Here is a 19,220-nt window from a genome sequence, read left to right as displayed (position 1 = left end):
TTGTTTTTACATTTTTGTGCAAATTCCTACTCCCTAGTCAAATAATATTTTCACACAACAATGATCAAAATTCAATGTTATTTTATCGATATTATTTATATGCAATTTGACGCCAAAAAATAAAAGGTATTTTATCTACTTAACTCTTTTAGGCGCTACCGTAATCACGTATACTTTGGTATACACACGTTTTGTTTTCGTGTACCTACGTTCCATTCTGCCATAATTATGTACATCTACCAACGTAATTAGAAATAAAAAGCATAAAATTTCTTTTCACATTTATTTACGGCACAGACAGAAAACAAACAAATGAAAGGACACGGCATTGACTACAAATTCGAATGGATATTTAAGTTACACCGTGGACGTTACATTTTCACTTTTATACGTGCTTATTACAAGTTTGGTAGCAAATGGGATGGTAGGGCGGATTAGGGCAGGTGAAGGCTTGACACGGAGGGACCACAGGGCAGCACTCGCCCGGATACCAAACGGTGCGCGCGTACCGCCCGCTTGGTCGCGTACACGCTCCGTGGTTGAAGCAGTCCGCCTTGCACGGGAAGTCGTAACAGCAAGGCCTGTTTAAGGTAAGTGCATATTTTAAAATGTATTCTTATTAAAGAGTTATACTAATACTAGTGGTGCCAGCGGCTTCGCCCGCATTTTAAAGAAATAGTATGACATACATAAAACGGAAAATTTGTACCTGCATTGGAATGACAGTGGTGCCATCTGTCGAAAATTGGTCTTACCAACTCCCAAACCCTCGTGGGCTCTTGGACAACAACTTTGCTAAAGATCATCACTTGATCAACTGCATAGTTTCCGATTATATAACTACTTACGATTTAAAAATTAATTAAAAAAACACTTTTCCACTAAATTGTGAATCTAAACCATTCCCAAGTCTCCTTGTACACACACAACAAATTTCATCAAAATCAGTCCAGTCGTTTAGGAGGAGTTCAGCGACATACACACGCACATAAGAAATATATATATATATAAAGATGTAATTATAATTTAATTATGTAGTTATTCCCGCGACCCCGGCTGTACAATTTTTGTGGACTGGAAAAACCGTTTTTGTCTTTATATGCAGAAACTTAGCTTTATCATTAGATGTCCTAGTTTTTTTTATATAATTTACGTTGATAAAAAACAATATTTACTGGTTTAATTACTATGTCCGTTTGTGGAGACATGGGGTACTTACCTTCTCCAGTAAATTATCTATTTTATCCTTACCATTCTGCTATGATACAGAACTGTAGATTATTTTACCTGTAGTTTGATTTTTTAAAGATAACCTAATCCCAACAAGTAGTTGTTACCTTTCACATGGAACGTTACTGGGTCCACCGCAAAACGGAGCAACTTCTCTCTGGAAAGGCTGTGGCCTGGGCTGGCCGCACCGTGGCCTCTTGTAGTAAATGCTGTACTCTCCTCGTACGACGCCGTACCTCGGGCACGGCCGTACGCACTCAAATCCTCTGGGCAGCACCGACATGCTCTTACTCAGCTCTTTCGCTTCTAATATAAGGTAGTAAACTGTAAAGAAAGTCTTATGAAAATATTTGTTTAAATACCTACATCTATACCTACGTAGTGTATATATAATTCTCTAGTAACATTACTAGTATTATAGGTATCAGGAACACTGGAAAGAAATATCTAGTACAAATGTCTACATCAAGATGTTTGACTGATTGATCGGGATTTAAACCGGGATCTTTGCATGCCAAATCGGCGCGATGTTGTTTTGTGTCTGAACGTTCAATCCATTTAGGTGCTTGCAACCGAGACACGTTACTGAAAGAAGATTTATGATAGGTTTGTGATATAATATCTAGTGTCCATGGAAGTAATTATATATGTATATAGCTATATTTGATTGATAAAACACATTGATACTCGTGTGAGACAACATGACATATCGGACTGTCGATGTTCCATTATATGTATCGCTGCATTGCTCGCATACTTACTGTTTCTATCGCACATTAGTCCCAAATGCCTGCTTAGAACAAAATATTCAATAGTATATTTATATTGAAATTTAACACATGTTAAACAATTTAGGCATTGGACATGTATGTGTATGTTTGCCATTATCTCTATTGCCCTTGGAATATAATTACACTGAAGAATGTTAGATGTACTCTACACATACCTTTCAACTAAGAACGAAAAGCTAGCCTGAGATTTGGCATGAAATGTTTTTCTTATTTGTCCTGTTAGTAAACTAAAAGTGATGGTTGAAATATTACATCGATGTAATACTGATTGAGTGAAAATTAATGAACAGCAGAAAGTTCTGCTCGCTTTTTGTAAAATAAAGTACCTAAACAAATTATTCGATTTAGAATAAGCTTTTCATGCGGATGTAATCATATACACTCTTTTTATTTTACATAAAATTCCTTTCGGAGGTAAGAGGTACTCATGTCTCTCTCTGTAAGGTTATTTGCGTAAATGTAGCGTCGAAATTTGTCCAGGCGTTATCAATAAATAACTCTTATACGTAGGTACTTAGTCGGTCAGAAAAGTGTTTCGCTCTCTACAAAGTTTGATTTATGTAACTGGCAACAGTTACGTATTTTTAATTCACAAACACACATCTCTATTTTCTAATTGTATAGATTACACTATATTTACTTTGCTTTCAAGACTTGCCGATGATACCTAATTGTAACCATCTGGGATGTTGGATGAAGATTCCCGTAATCATGGAATTAAGCTATTTTCAACTTCTAAAATTACACTTTCGTCATTGACTTCACGTATCGACATTTCATAAAAGTCGCATGTTTCATTTTTGTTTTTGCAAACACTCATAGCGCGTGTATTTCATTTCTATTTTTGCAAGGTGAAGCTTTGAATACAATTTTGGATACTACATTTAGTGAGTTCTGGGAATACTATTTCGGATTAAGCACCATCGGATTCAGTGGAATTTGTGATGGAAATATGTGAAGATTTATGGAGTCAAGTCATTTTTTAAACGTCTTTACCAGTTGATCACAGTTATTCGTTTGTTGATACTCTTAAGGAGAGAAATTGTAGTTTTAAGAATTATATTGCAACTGTAACGCCATGGCACTTGCACTGGCAAGTCAATAGTTGAAAGAATGTTCTATCCTTCCGCGATAATAACGATCATTTGCTTATTTCTGTTAGCAATCATATGAAAATATAAGGTAATTCAGTAGAGCTCTAACCTGTACCCCATGTGTACGTCGTGGAGCGTGTTCGAAGACTTTCACAGGTGACGAAAATCAGTCACCGCGCTCATCAAAACCCTGCAAATAAATATATTATACAAAGTATTCATTACTTACATATATTTTTCGTATATTTTGATATTTATTCAACTTTTTAGGGATTTTCTTAAATTTAAGTTTTTTATAAACTAAAATTTTATGTCATTTAATTTTTTATGTCATATTAAAATGATATGAATGTGATTTCGTTTTATGCCAGTACTTAATTAGTAATACCGTAAAGATTTTATTCATAGAATATCTACTTTTATGTGCCGGGTTATTTCAGCTTGATTTCACAGTTCATCGGTTTTTAAGTTTTACCAAATCATATTTTAAGATACTTCATTAAAAATATATATATAACATAATATGTAACATTTTTAATATGTAAATTATTATTTCATGTAAATTAAAATGCAAGACTGCTTTATCAGTTTTTTTCACACACCCCGGAGCGGCATGCGGAGCAGTTTGGAAAACGCTTATTTCTCTCATCACGTAATTATCGGTTAAAAAGGAATTATCGTGGGTTTACTTTGGCCAAGCGCGAGTCACACTCGCACACGACGAGTTTCGTACAACCAAATTTTCAATTATTTTTTTATGTTATCATAGTAACCATACAATTAAATGTATTGTGAAAATTCGAACAGCCTACTCACTATGAATTAATAGATAAAGCAAAATACGCCGAATAGTGGTGGTTTCTTGTATGGCGATTGGCGACCCACATATATTTTGAAGATTTTTTATTTTTAGTATTTGTTGTTATCATCATCATCATCATCAACCCATTACTGTTCCACTGCTGGGCACGGGTCTCCTCTCGGAATAAGAAAGATTAGGCATTGGAGATTAGGATTAGGATTTGTTGTTATAGCGGCCATAATACATATTCTGTAAAAAATCAAGTGTCTCTCTATTACGGTGCTAGAAATAGAGCCCTATGACTGACAGACAGACAGCGAAGGCTGTAGGGTTAGATATTTTAGCGTTCCGTTTTTACCCGTTAGGTAAGGAACCCAATAAAGCGCAGCTGGTATTGACCTACATGTAGCGCTACCATTAAGAACCAAACAAGAAATTAAGCCAAGTACTTTTGTGTACTTAATCATGTGCCATAGTGGCATCCATTATAAAGTGCCACTACTAGCGATTGACATAAAATTTAATACCACCATTACGTGGCATGTGTTGATGTGACGCACGACTACACATATGTCGTTTTTAATAGATAGGATAAGTATAATAGATACCTACATAGAGTATGACAGACAGACGCCGTACACCTGCTTCATTATTTATTTATTTATTTTGTTCATCTAATTATGATTATATAGAAACACATAATAAAACTACATGTTGTATAACATAGTGTGCCTACATTATTTATTTTCACAATTTACACAAACAATTTCAATTTTTTCCAACGAACATGACAATTTAACGAGGACATGTCAGCACGTCTTTATACTTGGACAGCCGTGGTAGGTGACTGCTATCGTCGCTTTGTCGAAAGCGGCCACCGGACGAGGTGGCTGCCCCACGGCTAGTATGGCATCTGTTGGGTAAAGTGCCTATTGTTATTATGCTATCAAATTAATTACAAATAAAATTAAGAAAAGCAAAAAAAAACCCTTTCACAGCAAAACACTTTATCAACTAATCAAATAATTGAATAAATAAATATTAAAATTGTTAAAGGAGATACATATTAGCTACTTTTCCAAAATTAAAAGGCTGCTTATAAGTAATTCGACCTACTACGTAATAAAATACTCCGAGAATGAAACGCAAAATAAAAAAAAACAACAAGCGATCAAAATCAAGTATAGGTAGTCCTCGCCCAAACTGCTAGTCCGCTCAGAAGTTGTTTCGAGCAGGTGTAGTCATACAATTTGCTATGGCGACGCGATTCATTACTACATATTTTATATTCAAAGCGGACTAGCAGTTTTACGCGGACTATAATGCAGCAAATGGGCATAATTAACCAAATTAATAAAAGCGAAATTTAACACAAACTCGAAATATTAAAAGGGATAGCTGCGGTGATCGAGGAGTAGTGTCACTGGATATGGGCTACTTGACTGTAAACGGTGACGAGGGATCCACCACCGCAGCACGGTGGCGCGCAGCAGGGCGTTGCGCAGCAACTGCCGGGACAGCCTCCACATCCACCCCTGTAGGATCAAACCAAAATAGGATTAGGTACATAATTTTATTTGGAAAATGACGTATTTGTAAGATTTATGATTTTGACCAAGCAGCTACTTAAATTTGCCGTCAGGTTTTTGCGTTACGCCGGTAATTTGGTCCTGCAATATTGTTCATAGTAGCTCGGTTTTTCAGTTGTGGACGAAGTTGTTTAAAGGGTGAATTCAGTTAAAATAATGATATGTGGTTGTTAGGTAACTTTACTTGCAAATGACCTAAAATCACCCGAAATGTAGTACTGAAGGCACAACATAACTTACTGAATTGCTGCCATAACTGATTGCAATTGCCCGATGACACCCATTCGGTTACACATTATGAAGTTACAGTTAACGTTTTCTTTAAACTGAAACTTATGGCGAGATTTTATATTTGTTTACTTTAGTTTTATTTGACGAAATCTTAAAAATGTATTTAATTTCAATATTAAAATTTACAAACACTTTAAATAAACTTTTAGAACCTAATGTGTCTTGTCTTGTTTTGCATTTGACAGTTTGTTTTTTTATTAGCAACCTGTTTTAACTGGCCAGTTGTTAAACGTATAAATTTTTTACCAACCTTAACATTAATTATAAGATGGTGCACAGGATGGATAATGCGACTGAACCTGTAAATAAAAGGAAAAAAACATCATAAATTACATCACTTATATAGGTAGATATTACCTATATTATCTTTTTGATCCAATCCCACTAAAATAATCCACTGTTTTTTTTTAATAAAATACTATACAGATTATAAATAGTAGAGAAATAAAATTTAATTCGACTACTCGACTTACTCGACAAACTTTTTAAAATTAAAAATTTACGTTTTGGTTTTCTAGGCAAATTTTCTTTTTAAATAATTACTACTGGCCATATTCATATTGGACCACGTATTAAAAAAAGGTTAACATAGAAATCTATGAGGCAGATCCTGAAATACCTAAGTATGTAGATTAATTCAAATAGCATACCGGACGCTCGTAATTGATAAGCTGATATCTAATCTTCTTATCCTGGTTGTTTAGTAACATGCCTGGCCAACTAGTCGGCCGGTAGTCGAAAGTGCTGTCGTGGACTATAAGGGGTCTTCGCAGCGTTACAGGATCCATGCCACAGGGCAGACATGGTGGACCCTAAATAAATACAAACGCTGATCTATAACCTAATATTTGATGAATGACATAGATACAAATATACGATTTAATTATACAAATTTTTCATTGCGTATTATGTCCAGGTTCGATGGCCCCGTCCTCATCACACTTATCTGCTGCGTAGAGATTTCCGTATTCGAACCCGGCCAGACAAAATTTAAATGACCGCCTAGCTTTCTCTGCTTTGTGTGGGTGTTTGTGTAATTTGACTGTGTGTCCACTATCAAAGTAAAACAACGTCATGCAAGCAAGTAATTAAGATGGGATAGGCTAGGATGTTTATAGTATTTATAAGCCTTATATGCCCATATTCTCTACTCTCCTCGTACGTAAGCCTATGATGCCGAAATCAGTTTCCGGCTGTGACTTCATACTCACATTGTACTATAACAATCTATCACAATAAACAATCACATACAAATAATATAAAGTATTATTGGATGTAGAAAACTATAAGGAAATCATCACAGAATTACCTGAACTGGATAACAAGGAATACATTCTGGAGGTTCTTTATAACTTGGTAGATGAAGTATTGGACTACACATTGTATTTATTTACACTGCAATTTTAAAGCCGAAATGTTAGATACTATTTTTATTAATTAATTTTTAAAATATTTACTTAGGCTAAAATGTGTCAATTGACAATAAGAAGTTTTTGTCTTAATTTTATCAAGCGAGCACATCAATTTATACGTTGCCAGTCATGATATCGTGAGACTTATTAAATACGCCTTTTCCTTATAAATACCAGGTAACATCAACCTACGCTTTCAACAGGTAGTGTGTCTGTATCCGACATCAGGAAGGACCAGTCCGCTTTGGAATGATTACAGGAGACCACTAACTAGTGGCAGATTGATTACCATAGCCTAACTGAATAAAAATAAATTGTCCAAACCAACGAGATAACTTTGAAAAAACGCATCGAGTTGGTACTGAAAAATCGCGACGGTCTGGCGATGCTTATAAATAGATGTGACCGCTTAAATTTTTCCCATTTTTCGAGTTCACCACACATCACGTTCAAACCGTTTGGATTTTCCGAAGATAAATTTAAGAGAAATTGGAAAGAATATTTCAAGATGACTGGCTTTGGAGTTCCGTGTATCCCTGCTTGCATACCACAGCCTCAGTTGTGCAGCCCGCCTGTCGTCTCCTGTAGCAGCGCTCTGCCAGCTCCAAGATGTTTTCCAGTGAATCCTTGCATCAATATCTACAGCTGTCATACACAGATTATGTAAGGCCTCATGTTCGTCCTTCATAAATGCATAAGAAAACTTTGTTATTTTATCTTTCATATAAATATAATGTAGAAACTGTTCCGTAGTTTTCTTTAGCTACTACTTTACTATCTTCACAAAAAATAAATATGCGTCACGATTTAATTCTAGAGGCTAATTATAGAACTCATAACTCATACTTTGGGCTTAAGACGATTTTATGAGCCTTAATAGGGTCTGACTTAAACTATCGGTATGGAATTGTTTACTCCTAAAATAGTACAATTCGCTGTGCCTATGGTCGATCTATGGACCTCAAATGGCCGATTTAACCATGGACGCTAGGTGTGGCAAATTAGGTAATTTATATTAATACAGCTTTTTATTTCAATTTCACAATATTACAAATCCGTTACATTAACACGTTACACAAGGACTGGAGTACCTACAATAAAACATTTGTATCGTAAGTTAAGAGGTCGTCAATCTTCGCTACCGCAATGGCACGTCAACGTTGTAACAGCAACCTGACTGGGGCCCCTAGAAAATGAAAAATGTTTTATAAATTCCTTAATCCTACAAGAAACGATATGACATTGACACATCATTGAACAGTATGTAGTCACTGGTACTGAAGATCTTTAACACAAATCATTAAACAGTAAGTAAGTCATTGGTACTAAAGATCCTACCTGTTTCACATAATTTGAGACGGTATATCTCACGTTGGGGTTTCGTCTTGTGAAACATTCTGCTGGCAACCCTGAAGGCCTGTTCTGGAAGACGCTGTCATGGACTATTAGCGGTCTACGGCGAGTCACTGGGTCTAATTCGCAATCTGGACAACAGCTGCGGCTAACCGGCAAGCAAGGGAAAGGACAAGGAGGAGGTCTTGGACAAATAGGTCGTTGTTTTGGCAAGATTGGCGGTGGGCACTGCGGATTACAGCAAGGTAGAACTGGTTGGTAACACGGCGTCGGTTCCGGGCAAGGACATATCTGAAATATGTGTAAAAAATACATTAGCTGAGCTATAAAACCTATGTGTTTTGTTATGTAATGCGAGCTTAGGGTATTTTTGACAGTTGCGGGGTTTGCTATAAAGGTTTATTATAGGTTGAATAATAGTGTTATATAAAAAATAGACTTACTGGAGGTGGATCGCAGGGTTCCGGTGGCGGACAACACGGCAGAACTGGTGGGCAGCAGACGGGCCGTGGAGGTGGGTAAGGGGGTGGGTCGCAGGGCGGTGCTCTACGTGGTCTGCAAGGTGGTAAGATGGGGACGATAGGAGGCACTAGGTCAGGAATAACCGGCGCTGGACATTGCCGGAAAATTGGCTTGCAGTTGCAAGGTGGACACGGCGTGCATGGTGTTGGTGGAGGACAACAAGGTTGACAGCATGGCGGTGGGGGCGGACATGAGTATGTGCAAGAGCCCGTCCCACAAGGAATGATCGGTGGACACGTAGGGCAAAAACACATTGAACACATTGTACTGGCTACTAATTTATCTTAGCACAGTCAATATGTAGCTTCGGTTCTAGATTATGAAAATAATTTAAGTAAGGATTTCAATTTTATAATTTTTTATCAATATTTTTTCATGCTAAATAGACACGGTGACAATTTTGAACTATGTGTTTATTTTTCTGGCATTCACATATTTTACTTGACGCTGATCTAATCCTTATTATTGCCAAGAAAGAGTTTCTAATACAATCAGCCTGCTAGAAATAAAAGCTTCTTTATATGTGTCAAGAAATGAAAAAAACATTTTAGTGTCAAACGATAAAATTATAGAAACCCAAAAATTTTATTTTTATATTAAAGTATAAAATAAACTAAAAAATTGGAAAATGAGTGCCCCTTTCTACAGTTTCGACCCATGCGTCTGTACCGGGATGCCATGTGGCGCGTGCTACCCTTACAGCACGAAGCCCTGCGTGGCGTCGAGGAACGACCTGAGCCCCTGTTCCGTATGCCCTGGCGGCGGCTGCTCGCCTTGTCCAGCTCCTGTGAGACCGTGCCCCGCACCTTGCCCGCCACCACCAGTCCTGCCTTGTCTGCCACCCTGCCCTCCTTGTGACAAGGTATCAGAGACATGTCTTGATTGACATTCGTATAATAGGTATCCTAAATATTGCGTCAAAAATCAAAAATGGCCGGAGCAGAAAAAGTATTGAAATTAATTTAAGTATTGGAACAAAATAAATATTTTCGTATATGTAGTGTAGGATTATCGTTAAATTTAAAACGCAATATCTTTTACAGCCTGTGATGCCGGTGACTCCGCCTGAGAGATTATGCGATTCGGTAGCTATTCCATGCTGCCGACCGAACCGCTGCAAGCCCTGTCCCTGTTACTGCTGTACAGAACCTGCGATTTGCTCTCCAAAACGGTGCAGCTACCCTGGTGTTCCCGTATGCGGTGGATGCTGTGGCCCATGCATGCCAGTTTGGTAAAAAAAATTGTGCCAGAAATTTGTGATGTCTTTAAATTTCGATATTGTGAATAAAATTAAATATAAAAGAAAATGTGCCCTTTATTTCCGTCACAATTAAATTAAAGTATAGCAATCATAAAAATAATAATTATCCTTGTTCAATACTACTTAACATGGATAGTATGGATACGATCAGAGTGGCGAGATAAGTGGCATCAGGTAGCTTCAATGCACAATTCAAGCGTGGAGTAGGAGAATATTTCAAGTTTATATGCAATGGAAACGGGAGCTGCCTGCGGCGAGTAGGCGGTCGGTGCGCTGAGGATCTGTCGCTCCACGCCAGAAATTTTATTTTACGGCAGCAGGCTATAGTGTGCAGTCTGTACTATCTAGGACTACGGCAGAAGCCAACAGCGTTTAGGTGTGCAGTCTGTAATCCAGTTACGCCAGGTCACATTGTGCAGTCTACACTAGGGCTACGAGCAGAAGGCCACAGTGTGCAGTCCGTACTCTGCTCGGGCTACGGGCAGAAGGCCACAGTGTGCAGTCTGTACTCTATACTCGGGCTATGGGCAGAAGGCCACAGTGTGCAGTCTGTACTCTATACTCGGGCTACGGGCAGAAGGCCACAGTGTGCATTCTGTACTCTATACTCGGGCTACGGGCAGAAGGCCACAGTGTGCAGTCCGTACTCTATACTCGGGCTACGGGCAGAAGGCCACAGTGGGCAGTCCGTACTCTATACTCGGGCTACGGGCAGAAGGCCACAGTGGGCAGTCCGTACTCTATACTCGGGCTACGGGCAGAAGGCCACAGTGTGCAGTCTGTACTCCGGGCTACGGGCAGAAGGGGCCACAATGTGCATTCTGTACTCTATACTCGGGCTACGGGCAGAAGGCCAGTGTGCAGTCCGTACTCTATACTCGGGTTACGGGCAGAAGGCCACAATGTGCAGTCTGTACTCTATACTCGGGCTACGGGCAGAAGGCCACAATGTGCAGTCACTCGGGCTACGGGCAGAAGGCCACAGTGTGCAGTCACTCGGGCTACGGGCAGAAGGCCATAGTGTGCAGTTTTTTCCCCGGCCACAGCGAAAATGAAAAGTCAAATAAGATTTATAATATATTTTCACAAAACGGCAGACATTGTAGACATGACACGCGAGCACCCAGCACTGATGATGGTTGACTGATGCTTAGCATATCTTTGTGCAGCACGTGTAGATAGTGATGCAGGGGCAGCATGCTCCGCAGCATCCACCGCATCCACCACAAGGTCCGCACCTGGAATAAAAAGGAAATCGTTAAGCCACAGACGACAAAAGATTAGTGAAGAAAAATCTTAAGACATTTGAGATTACTTACATATTGAAGTTTTGGAGGTATTTGGGAAAGAGCAAAGAAAATAAAATAATACAGGAAGGCAGTGGTCGATAATAACACTATTAGTAGTAAGGAGATACAAAGATTCTAAATTTTTTTGGAGCTTTTTCTATTATGTGTACCACTCGAATGATTTGTTCGTACTGACCTTCCCTTGCAACATCAGTTCTAAGAACACCTCGGTTTCAATTTGAACTGATAAATAACTTCTAGAACGGAAGACATTTTGAAATGTATATTTTTTTCTTATGTACCAGTATTAACTACATGATGATTATACAGAGAAAAAGAGGTGTTCATAATGAAAAAAATAAAGTTCCTTGTACATAATGGTTTATTATCATGGCGCTATATTTATGTAATTATGCTCAGAATGCTATGAACTAACCACAAGTAGGTATATTTGCAGATTTATTAAAGAGCAATGCTAAACAGCTTTGTTGCATATTACGGTATAACGAAGCGCACTTCTTATTCAAGTTATATATAAATAGTTATTTACCAAATAATTGAAATAACACGTTTTTTGTAATGGTCAAAAATCATATCAGAATTAAATATCTATCAGATTCTTCAATAACACAATGCAGTTTCTTCATAGCTAGACAATATAAGCAATAATTATTAATACAAGAAACAAATAGAAGCGAACAGCCAAGGATCGGGCTGAGTAAAAGAGGTCTATTTTCAAGAGCTGCAGTAGACCAACAAGGATTGAAGAATAAGATACAGTATACTTTAAATATAACTGTTTTTCTTCGTGTTGGTATTTTGCATCTAATAGTAATTTTCCAATAATACAAGCAAAGATTATGATAAATTATCATAATATTTCTTCTAAAATCCAGATAATAAGGTAGGCCCTATTCCCTTTTACGCAACCTTATTTAAACATTAATTAAAATAAAAATAAATCATAGCCCTCTTGAAACAATATCTATTTACTTAGATACTTCCATTCTCTTGTACATGAAATACATTCGTATCAAAATTTTTGTGTAAATTTCATCAAAATGAAAGTGAGTTATACTTATAATTTTATTTATCTACAACTAATTTATTTTGTTTAATAATTATACACAAGTATGGTATATTTAACATTTGTTTGTTTTAGAATTATTGCGTAAAACAATGCACTCCATGCAAACCCTTAAAATCTTGTAAAAGTCGTGAACTCAGAGGCGGGATCCTGTATACAGACTGCTACTGCCTGCGTCGGAACGGCTTACAGTACGACTGTCGTAGAAGTGGCTGTCAGGCGTCTCCCTTATGTGAAACCCTACCAGCTCCACTCTGTGGTCCAGCTGATGTTGCGTGCACGAAGCATTGCGTTAATCCCCACGCAGAACCATTATGTACCATTTGCAAAATGCGTAAATAAATACATAAACATTTTAATAAATTATAAGGAAAGTGTGAATTCTCCCGTACATTATGAAAACTGACAACTTAATAAAGAATTCAAATCTAGAAGAAAAAGAACATAGCGAACAAAAGAACAAAATGTACCAGAAAATTTTGGTGTTTTGACCTGTGCACATGTATTTGGTATAATATTAAAAATTGTAAAGTAATAAATTAATGTACAAAATTTTGCAAGTTTATTTATAATATATTTTTATAAAATAATTTTAAAATCCATAAAAAGTGGAAAACCGCTTAAAAGTTCTTCCCCTAGATTATATTCTAAAGTTTTAACGCCGTGAACAAAATGTAAGTAAAACTGTGTCATGTTATAGTTTAGGTTGTGTTCAGTTTTGTCTATGGATCTACGTATTAATTATCTGTCGTTGGTATTGATTTTAATCTGTAGGATTAAAAGCATAGAGATTTTAGTTTGAATTAGTTCGTTGTAGTGTCGTTGTCGTCGTGTTGTTCGCGGTGGTGTATGCCGCCACCGGGATTTTAACTTATTCGAGAAGCTTCGTAGTCGTCGTTCGCGCTCGCTCATATTTGTCGTTTTAGTTATACTCCGAAGTAGAAGCCACTATTCGTATTCGTAGCGTTTCTTTTAAATTCGCGTTAACTTCATTGTTCGCGGTGCAACGTGCTGTAAGATCGACGCCACGCGAGAAGAGGAAGAAGGTAGAGGTAGGTAGACCATTCCGAGGTAAGACTAGCTAGCTCGAGCTTAGGGTGAGTTGAAGGTGCCTTATACCTAGTATAAGAGGCTGCGCCCATCAGCAGCAGGTGAGTGCGTGACCCTATAGCACTTTGCATCTTATTTTCGTATATACAGTCCACTTAACCTTCTTCGGGACACGATCATCCTGTCCATCGAAGAGAGGAACATTCGGTTCCTTATTTGTTCTAACGGCCGCGGAAAGTAACATTTTCGGTCTTGGAGCCGAATCCTACATTTTTGGCCATCGTGCCGGATGTATGTTTAACATTTTTGGTTCTCCGAGCCGAATTCATAACAGGTTGTAATAGGTAATATGTATATACTAATTAGCACTAATTCTTTTGGTTTCAGGTGCTCCCCATGTGGACCTATGGTTTGTTACAAATACGAAGACTGCGGTCCTCCGGTAAGTTGTGTTTAATCACCTCCACGTACGTAGATTTATGACCTGCGTAGCACGTCGCATAATCCCGGGTTCGAACCCCGGCTAGGCAGACACAAATTATTTGTTTTTGGTATATTGGTGTTGTACCTTTGAGTCCGTAGTGTTAAAAATGAATAGGTACATAATACTTATCGAGAATGACACTAATCTAAATAGACGATCTGCCTGGCGGAACGGTCCTCATGTCTGTCTGTCTGACTCGCAGAGGGTCCCGGGTGCGATCCCCGTTCAGACACAATACATATCTAAATGATTTTACATTTGTTTCTGGGCCAATGTTTGTGTATTTGTCTGTGTGTCCATGGCACCCACGACACAGGGAATCCTAGTATGGGGTCGTGATTGTAGAAAGTCTTTAAAAAAATATAGAAATCATAAATTCGTCTTGTAACGTTAAGCCAATAAAATTATTAATAGGATTTTATGTTGTTTAGCTTCAGTGCCTACCTCGATCGGCGTTCAAGCGCAATGGACTGCAAGATTGTCACTACTTCCAACAGGGCTCCGTCAGATATCTCTGTAAAGCGGGCCCTTGTTGCCCGAGGCCTTGCCCGCCGCCCTGTCCGCCGTGCGTCCGTCGCCCTCCTCCCGGCAAGACCTACGTCACCCGCTTCAGCGACTTCGATCTAGTATCACAATGGTAGTCTTGAAGCGCCTCCTGTAATGGCAGCTTAAGGGTAATGATATTTCCTCATTCACGGCGGGCAGTGGCATTAACATCATAAATTAAAAGGTACTTTTTGTCCATAGAAAGGAAGATCGGCCGAGGGAGGACAAGCGGCGGAGGGGAACGATGCGGAAAAAAAGAACGAGAAAGAGAACCAACTTAAAAGAACGAAAAGCCGAGAGTTACGTGGGGGTATTATGTACTACAGTTGTCACTGTATAAAGCGAAATGGTCTCCAGCATGACTGTCGGCGGACTGGATGTGGAGGAGAACCCGCATGCTTAGTTCTGCCCGATCCTTTGTGTGCTCCCAGTCAGCTGGCCCGCGCTAGGGGCCTTGCAGATCCTGCTCCCCTAGCGGCACACCTTCGTGCCCAGGGTGGTGGCGCGGGAGGCTCCACCGAATCTAGTAGCGGCGGAGGCGGCAAAAGATTTATCGTTTGTGAATTGAAAGGAATCGTGCCGGATGCTACTGCAGATAAAGGCGGTAAATGCTGTAAGTGTCCTAAAACCTCTAATCCTGTACAAAACACAATGTCTATTCCTATACAAAATACAATGCCAGGTAAAGTTCCCGGAGCTTGTATTTGTCCAAAACCTGCAAATAATCCTTTAAGCCGTAGTGATAATATTAATGAAGTTTCAAATTGTAAGCCATCAATGGTTGTATTCGATGAAGAAACAATACAAGCGATATTGCAAAAGTTCGAAGATAAAGAAGTAGCGTCAGAGGAGGTAGTGCGAGGGCCTGGTGGTCGTGTTCGTAAAGTCAAGAAAGAGGTTAAAGAAGAGCCTTGCACGCGACCGGGCTGTGTACATTGGAAACCGCCGCCACCCTGCGTTTGGGATGCTCCATGTAAAGCGGACTGTTTCGAAACGCCCGTTGGTATACAACCTGGTCGCAATAAGATGACAGGTGGCAGTGGCTTTGATAGTAGTTCAGGTTCTTCGACAAACCAAAAATATAAATTGCTGATGCCTTCTAAATGAATTTTCTACAGGTTGCTCGACATCTAACCGAGAAGGAACTGCCGGCGAAAATCCAGTAACGCCAGCGAATCTGCCGGTGCTAGTAATGAAGCTTTGCTAATAGTATAACCGCTTTCGGATCAATAAAATTTATATTTTTTTACTTGTTTTTTTTTTATTTGTAGGTATTGTAATTGTAATTTATAGGTCGAATAAGAACATGGCCACGTCAGACCCAACATGGCTCTGTCATGAGTTAACAGGTGATCTAATAAATCTGTATATTTCAACCAATTCTACCTGAAATCTGAAAATTTCATCCAAAGACTAAAATAGATCTATGGTTATAGTATAGAGCGGACATGGACATTGTGGACAATAATCATTCATCCCACTTTACCTTTGGGGTGAATAACCACACAACAACAAGTATTACCGAAAGGTTGTCGTGAATGTTTCCGTCGTCGTTTTTATATTGCAGCGAAGCACTGGTGAGGTGCTTTAATGTAGTGGAAGTAAGGCATAGCGGTTATATTATTCTCTTTGACTGTGGGGTGAGACGAACCGAGGCCAGGGGAGAAGAGATGATTGACATTTGGCGGAGCTCTAATTATTGTTTGAATATTTAAAATTATTTTTTGGTTAAAATACTTGACGGCGCATGCCTGACGTCATCTATTAAGCTGTGACAGAATAAGATTGTCAGCTGGCAGTCTAGCGGAGCGTCTTGTCGATGGAGCGCCGCCACTTTTTTTAGAGGTGTCAAAAAAAGGCGGGAACGGGGTGCACCACGTCTAAAGCCCGCTCTTCATCCACGCGAGAATCTCGCGAGAACGCGAAAAAACCCGTTTCATATAGACTCCACATTCTCGTTTCTCGTGCTTTTCATGGGCGAGCGGGCTTTAGATGAATCGCTATTGTTTCGAACAATTTTTCAATTATCTTTGTCTTCTAATACAATTGTTTGTGTGTGTGTGTGATGTGTGATATATTCATAATTTTGCGTAACTTTAGTGGAATAAAATGACTTTTGGTTTATAATCTGGCTTTCAAATAATCGCCCAAACACCCACGTGAAACGCTATGGCCGATCCTGATGTAGGCGGGGAACCGTCTATATACTTATTAAAATATCCCTCTAACTTATTATGATATACTCAAGAAATATATCGTCATAAAATTATTCAAATATAATTCTATAAGCACAGAGTGTAGTTCCTTTATATTATAATATCACAATATTGTCATATCATTGTTTATGACAAATGGCATTTAATTTGACAAGGGTGTAATCGTGCTCGTGTCTAAAATGGGAAATTATTTATTGTAAAAAAATAAATATGTTTTATAAATTAAATACCTAAATGATTTATTTATTAACTCTCCCGGAATAAATTGGCTATATGGAGAAATTTTCCGTACCAAGAAGTATATAGTAAGGATCATGTTCCTGATAAAATCTTTTCGTTGTATAAACAAAAGGTCCACGACACGCCCTAGATTCTTATGTAATTCTTCTGGAGAAGGTAAAGGCAAGGATGGAGGTTCTGATGATAACGATGGAAAAGATTTAACTGATCTTCAAATTCCTTCAAACGAACCTTCTAATAATCCATCAGCACCGACTATGTACGACGTAAGAAATAAGACATTTAAAGGAATAATTTATAGGAAGAGCAGCCTAGTTTATATTTATTTAAATAACAATTGTTATAGAATTATCTTACAGTCCATCTAAAATATAATATCACAAGTAAAGTTTTAAAGAATGCTTTAATATATTAAGTTGTTTATTTCTACTTCTAAACATAATTTACAATATACGTAACAAGTTCAACTATTCGATACTTACTTTACTGTTGGTCTTTGACTTTTACTAAATTCTAAGCATGCGTGTTCCTAAGCTTGTTATTATTTATTTTCAGTGTAGGAAGTATGGTCATAACTTGCCTCGTGACAGCGTAACACCATACTTTGAAACCTTGCCATACATTCCGACTGGAATATTTCGATGTACATATGGAGAAGTAGGTGATATATTTAATCTAAATTTGCAAAATAAACTTATTTGACATTAAGCTATCTAGAACAATAATAATTTATAGGCACTTCATAATAGTTATAACAAATTTTAGGTGCTGGGACGCGGAGCCTACAAACGTGGTTGTTATCAAAACCCTGAATATTTTTCATACCATCATATGACCTTTTTTGACATGCATCTAATACTGAGACCATGTCGTAAACCATCTCCTAGAACTGGACGAAAACCTTAAAATTCTACATTTATTATTGACTGTACTAAATCTGTTACATTAAATAATCGTGTCATTTATCAACCTGTGGTAAAAATCTTAGTAAACTTATTTTGTAATCTCTTACATTATTTTATAAGATAATTCATAATAAATATTATTATTAATTTGTAATTTCTTAAAAAGACTTATTTTAATTAGCTTAAATTAATTTTATCTGCTTATTATTCCAGGTTCAAGTAATGGTTAAATTAAAAAAAAATAGTAAAATGTCCTATGTAATAGACTACTTTAATACGAGTATAGCAACATCGAAACGAACCTAGCGATTTTATGATTCACAAAATCGCAAATAATTTGGTCGCAGTATATTGATACACTACTTTATTCTATATATTTTTTTAGTTAAAAAATAATAAAAAACGGGGTGCTCCTAGATCTCGACTTATGATTTTTTTTAAGTGTATTAGCTATAGATTCTGAAAGTTTATATTATATGAATGCCTCATTTACATACCACTAGTACTAAGTATTAGTCATTGTTTGACGAATTATTTGGCAGAATATTCGATGGTATGCAAATGAGGCATTCATATAAGTCTTATAAAAATGCTATGCGCGATTACAGGAGCATAATCCTAGCTGATACTCACTGAAAAATTTACATCCTGCGAAGATCCGACGAGTGTCGGGGCGAGTAGGTTGTATAAATACTAATACACTCTCGTTATGTTCTCAGCACCTCCTTTACGAGTATAAGTGTTCTGTGTTTAGCAAGTATAGGTCTTTTGTAGTGGTCAACCTTCCATCAGTTAGTATTCTGGATCAAAGTGGTCAGCACTCTACAAGTATGTTCAAAGAGTAAAATAATATACGGGAAAGTACTTAGTACTTATCCATAATCTGTGCGGGAAAGTATGACCCACGGTTACTATACATACTCTTTGGTTTCACTTCAAAGAAATAGGGTTGATGTACATCCAATCGTGCCCCAACGGTGCGTCGTATTGCAAAAATTAGACAGGTGAGTTACCATATTGCTAACTTCTTTAATCTTTAAAAACGTTAGATATTCACA

At 37.8% G+C, this 19,220-nt stretch overlaps 5 protein-coding genes and 2 long non-coding RNA genes across 9 annotated transcripts; 3 read left to right on the top strand and 4 right to left on the bottom strand.

Moving 5' to 3' along the window:
* Positions 1–266: 266 nt before the first annotated feature.
* Positions 267–3,482, bottom strand: LOC140748978 (uncharacterized). Its single transcript, XM_073081974.1, has 3 exons — positions 3,345–3,482; positions 1,338–1,554; positions 267–581 (listed from the first exon to the last, which is right to left on the bottom strand). Exons 2-3 carry the CDS (start codon positions 1,511–1,513, stop codon positions 386–388), a joined length of 372 nt encoding a protein of 123 aa, XP_072938075.1. The 5' UTR covers positions 1,514–1,554; positions 3,345–3,482; the 3' UTR covers positions 267–385.
* Positions 3,483–4,631: 1,149 nt separating this feature from the next.
* LOC140753613 (uncharacterized) lies at positions 4,632–7,310 on the bottom strand. Its single transcript, XM_073088364.1, has 4 exons — positions 7,107–7,310; positions 6,448–6,609; positions 5,295–5,452; positions 4,632–4,830 (listed from the first exon to the last, which is right to left on the bottom strand). Exons 1-3 carry the CDS (start codon positions 7,176–7,178, stop codon positions 5,303–5,305), a joined length of 384 nt encoding a protein of 127 aa, XP_072944465.1. The 5' UTR covers positions 7,179–7,310; the 3' UTR covers positions 4,632–4,830; positions 5,295–5,302.
* Positions 7,311–8,320: 1,010 nt separating this feature from the next.
* On the bottom strand, positions 8,321–9,394 carry LOC140748970 (uncharacterized). The gene is made up of 3 exons (XM_073081960.1): positions 9,006–9,394; positions 8,548–8,853; positions 8,321–8,395 (listed from the first exon to the last, which is right to left on the bottom strand). The coding sequence occupies exons 1-3, from the start codon at positions 9,345–9,347 to the stop codon at positions 8,348–8,350; spliced, it is 696 nt and encodes a 231-aa protein (XP_072938061.1). The 5' UTR covers positions 9,348–9,394; the 3' UTR covers positions 8,321–8,347.
* A 252-nt stretch (positions 9,395–9,646) lies between these two features.
* LOC140748968 (uncharacterized) lies at positions 9,647–10,391 on the top strand. The gene is made up of 2 exons (XM_073081947.1): positions 9,647–9,946; positions 10,128–10,391. The coding sequence occupies exons 1-2, from the start codon at positions 9,713–9,715 to the stop codon at positions 10,317–10,319; spliced, it is 426 nt and encodes a 141-aa protein (XP_072938048.1). The 5' UTR covers positions 9,647–9,712; the 3' UTR covers positions 10,320–10,391.
* A 1,018-nt stretch (positions 10,392–11,409) lies between these two features.
* Positions 11,410–12,183, bottom strand: LOC140748960 (uncharacterized). The gene is made up of 2 exons (XR_012103009.1): positions 11,665–12,183; positions 11,410–11,583 (listed from the first exon to the last, which is right to left on the bottom strand). It is a non-coding gene; the product is annotated as an uncharacterized LOC140748960 (long non-coding RNA).
* An 876-nt stretch (positions 12,184–13,059) lies between these two features.
* On the top strand, positions 13,060–16,050 carry LOC140753590 (uncharacterized). Of its 2 annotated transcripts, XM_073088324.1 has the most exons (4): positions 13,060–13,395; positions 14,159–14,213; positions 15,003–15,414; positions 15,920–16,050. In XM_073088324.1, coding segments are annotated over exons 1-4 (558 nt in total). In that variant the 5' UTR covers positions 13,060–13,393; the 3' UTR covers positions 16,009–16,050. The 2 variants fall into 2 exon arrangements, with proteins under 2 accessions (XP_072944425.1, XP_072944414.1); XM_073088313.1 differs by lacking the exon at positions 13,060–13,395 and having other exon boundaries at positions 14,106–14,213.
* A 1,108-nt stretch (positions 16,051–17,158) lies between these two features.
* Positions 17,159–18,159, top strand: LOC140748951 (uncharacterized). 2 transcript variants are annotated; one of them, XR_012103006.1, is made up of 3 exons: positions 17,159–17,322; positions 17,813–17,918; positions 18,023–18,159. It is a non-coding gene; the product is annotated as an uncharacterized LOC140748951 (long non-coding RNA). The 2 variants fall into 2 exon arrangements; XR_012103007.1 differs by having other exon boundaries at positions 17,813–17,914; positions 18,023–18,060.
* The last annotated feature ends 1,061 nt before the right edge of the window (positions 18,160–19,220 follow it).

This window comes from Epargyreus clarus, unplaced genomic scaffold, assembly GCF_041222505.1.
Source record: "Epargyreus clarus isolate Ecla_fem2 unplaced genomic scaffold, WU_Ecla_fem_2.2 ptg000003l, whole genome shotgun sequence".
NCBI classification, from domain to species: domain Eukaryota; kingdom Metazoa; phylum Arthropoda; class Insecta; order Lepidoptera; family Hesperiidae; genus Epargyreus; species Epargyreus clarus.
The sequence above is the reverse complement of the archived record's forward strand: the minus strand, read 5'-3'. Positions and strand labels throughout refer to the sequence as shown.

Coding starts and splice junctions, on each gene's coding strand:
- LOC140748978 (XM_073081974.1), bottom strand. CDS start 1,513: ATGTCGGTGCTGCCCAGAGGATTTGAGTGCGTACGGCCGTGCCCGAGG. Junction 582..1,337: donor AGTAACGTTCCATGTGAAAG/GTAACAACTACT, acceptor TACCTTAAACAG/GCCTTGCTGTTACGACTTCC.
- LOC140753613 (XM_073088364.1), bottom strand. CDS start 7,178: ATGTGTAGTCCAATACTTCATCTACCAAGTTATAAAGAACCTCCAGAA. Junction 6,610..7,106: donor TTCCTTGTTATCCAGTTCAG/GTAATTCTGTGA, acceptor GTATTTATTTAG/GGTCCACCATGTCTGCCCTG. Junction 5,453..6,447: donor TTATCAATTACGAGCGTCCG/GTATGCTATTTG, acceptor TTGATCCTACAG/GGGTGGATGTGGAGGCTGTC.
- LOC140748970 (XM_073081960.1), bottom strand. CDS start 9,347: ATGTGTTCAATGTGTTTTTGCCCTACGTGTCCACCGATCATTCCTTGT. Junction 8,854..9,005: donor AACCCTGCGATCCACCTCCA/GTAAGTCTATTT, acceptor CACATATTTCAG/ATATGTCCTTGCCCGGAACC. Junction 8,396..8,547: donor TCTCAAATTATGTGAAACAG/GTAGGATCTTTA, acceptor TTCATTTTCTAG/GGGCCCCAGTCAGGTTGCTG.
- LOC140748968 (XM_073081947.1), top strand. CDS start 9,713: ATGAGTGCCCCTTTCTACAGTTTCGACCCATGCGTCTGTACCGGGATG. Junction 9,947..10,127: donor CCTGCCCTCCTTGTGACAAG/GTATCAGAGACA, acceptor TATCTTTTACAG/CCTGTGATGCCGGTGACTCC.
- LOC140753590 (XM_073088313.1), top strand. CDS start 14,121: ATGTATATACTAATTAGCACTAATTCTTTTGGTTTCAGGTGCTCCCCA. Junction 14,214..15,002: donor ACGAAGACTGCGGTCCTCCG/GTAAGTTGTGTT, acceptor TTTTGTCCATAG/AAAGGAAGATCGGCCGAGGG. Junction 15,415..15,919: donor AGATAAAGGCGGTAAATGCT/GTAAGTGTCCTA, acceptor AATTTTCTACAG/GTTGCTCGACATCTAACCGA.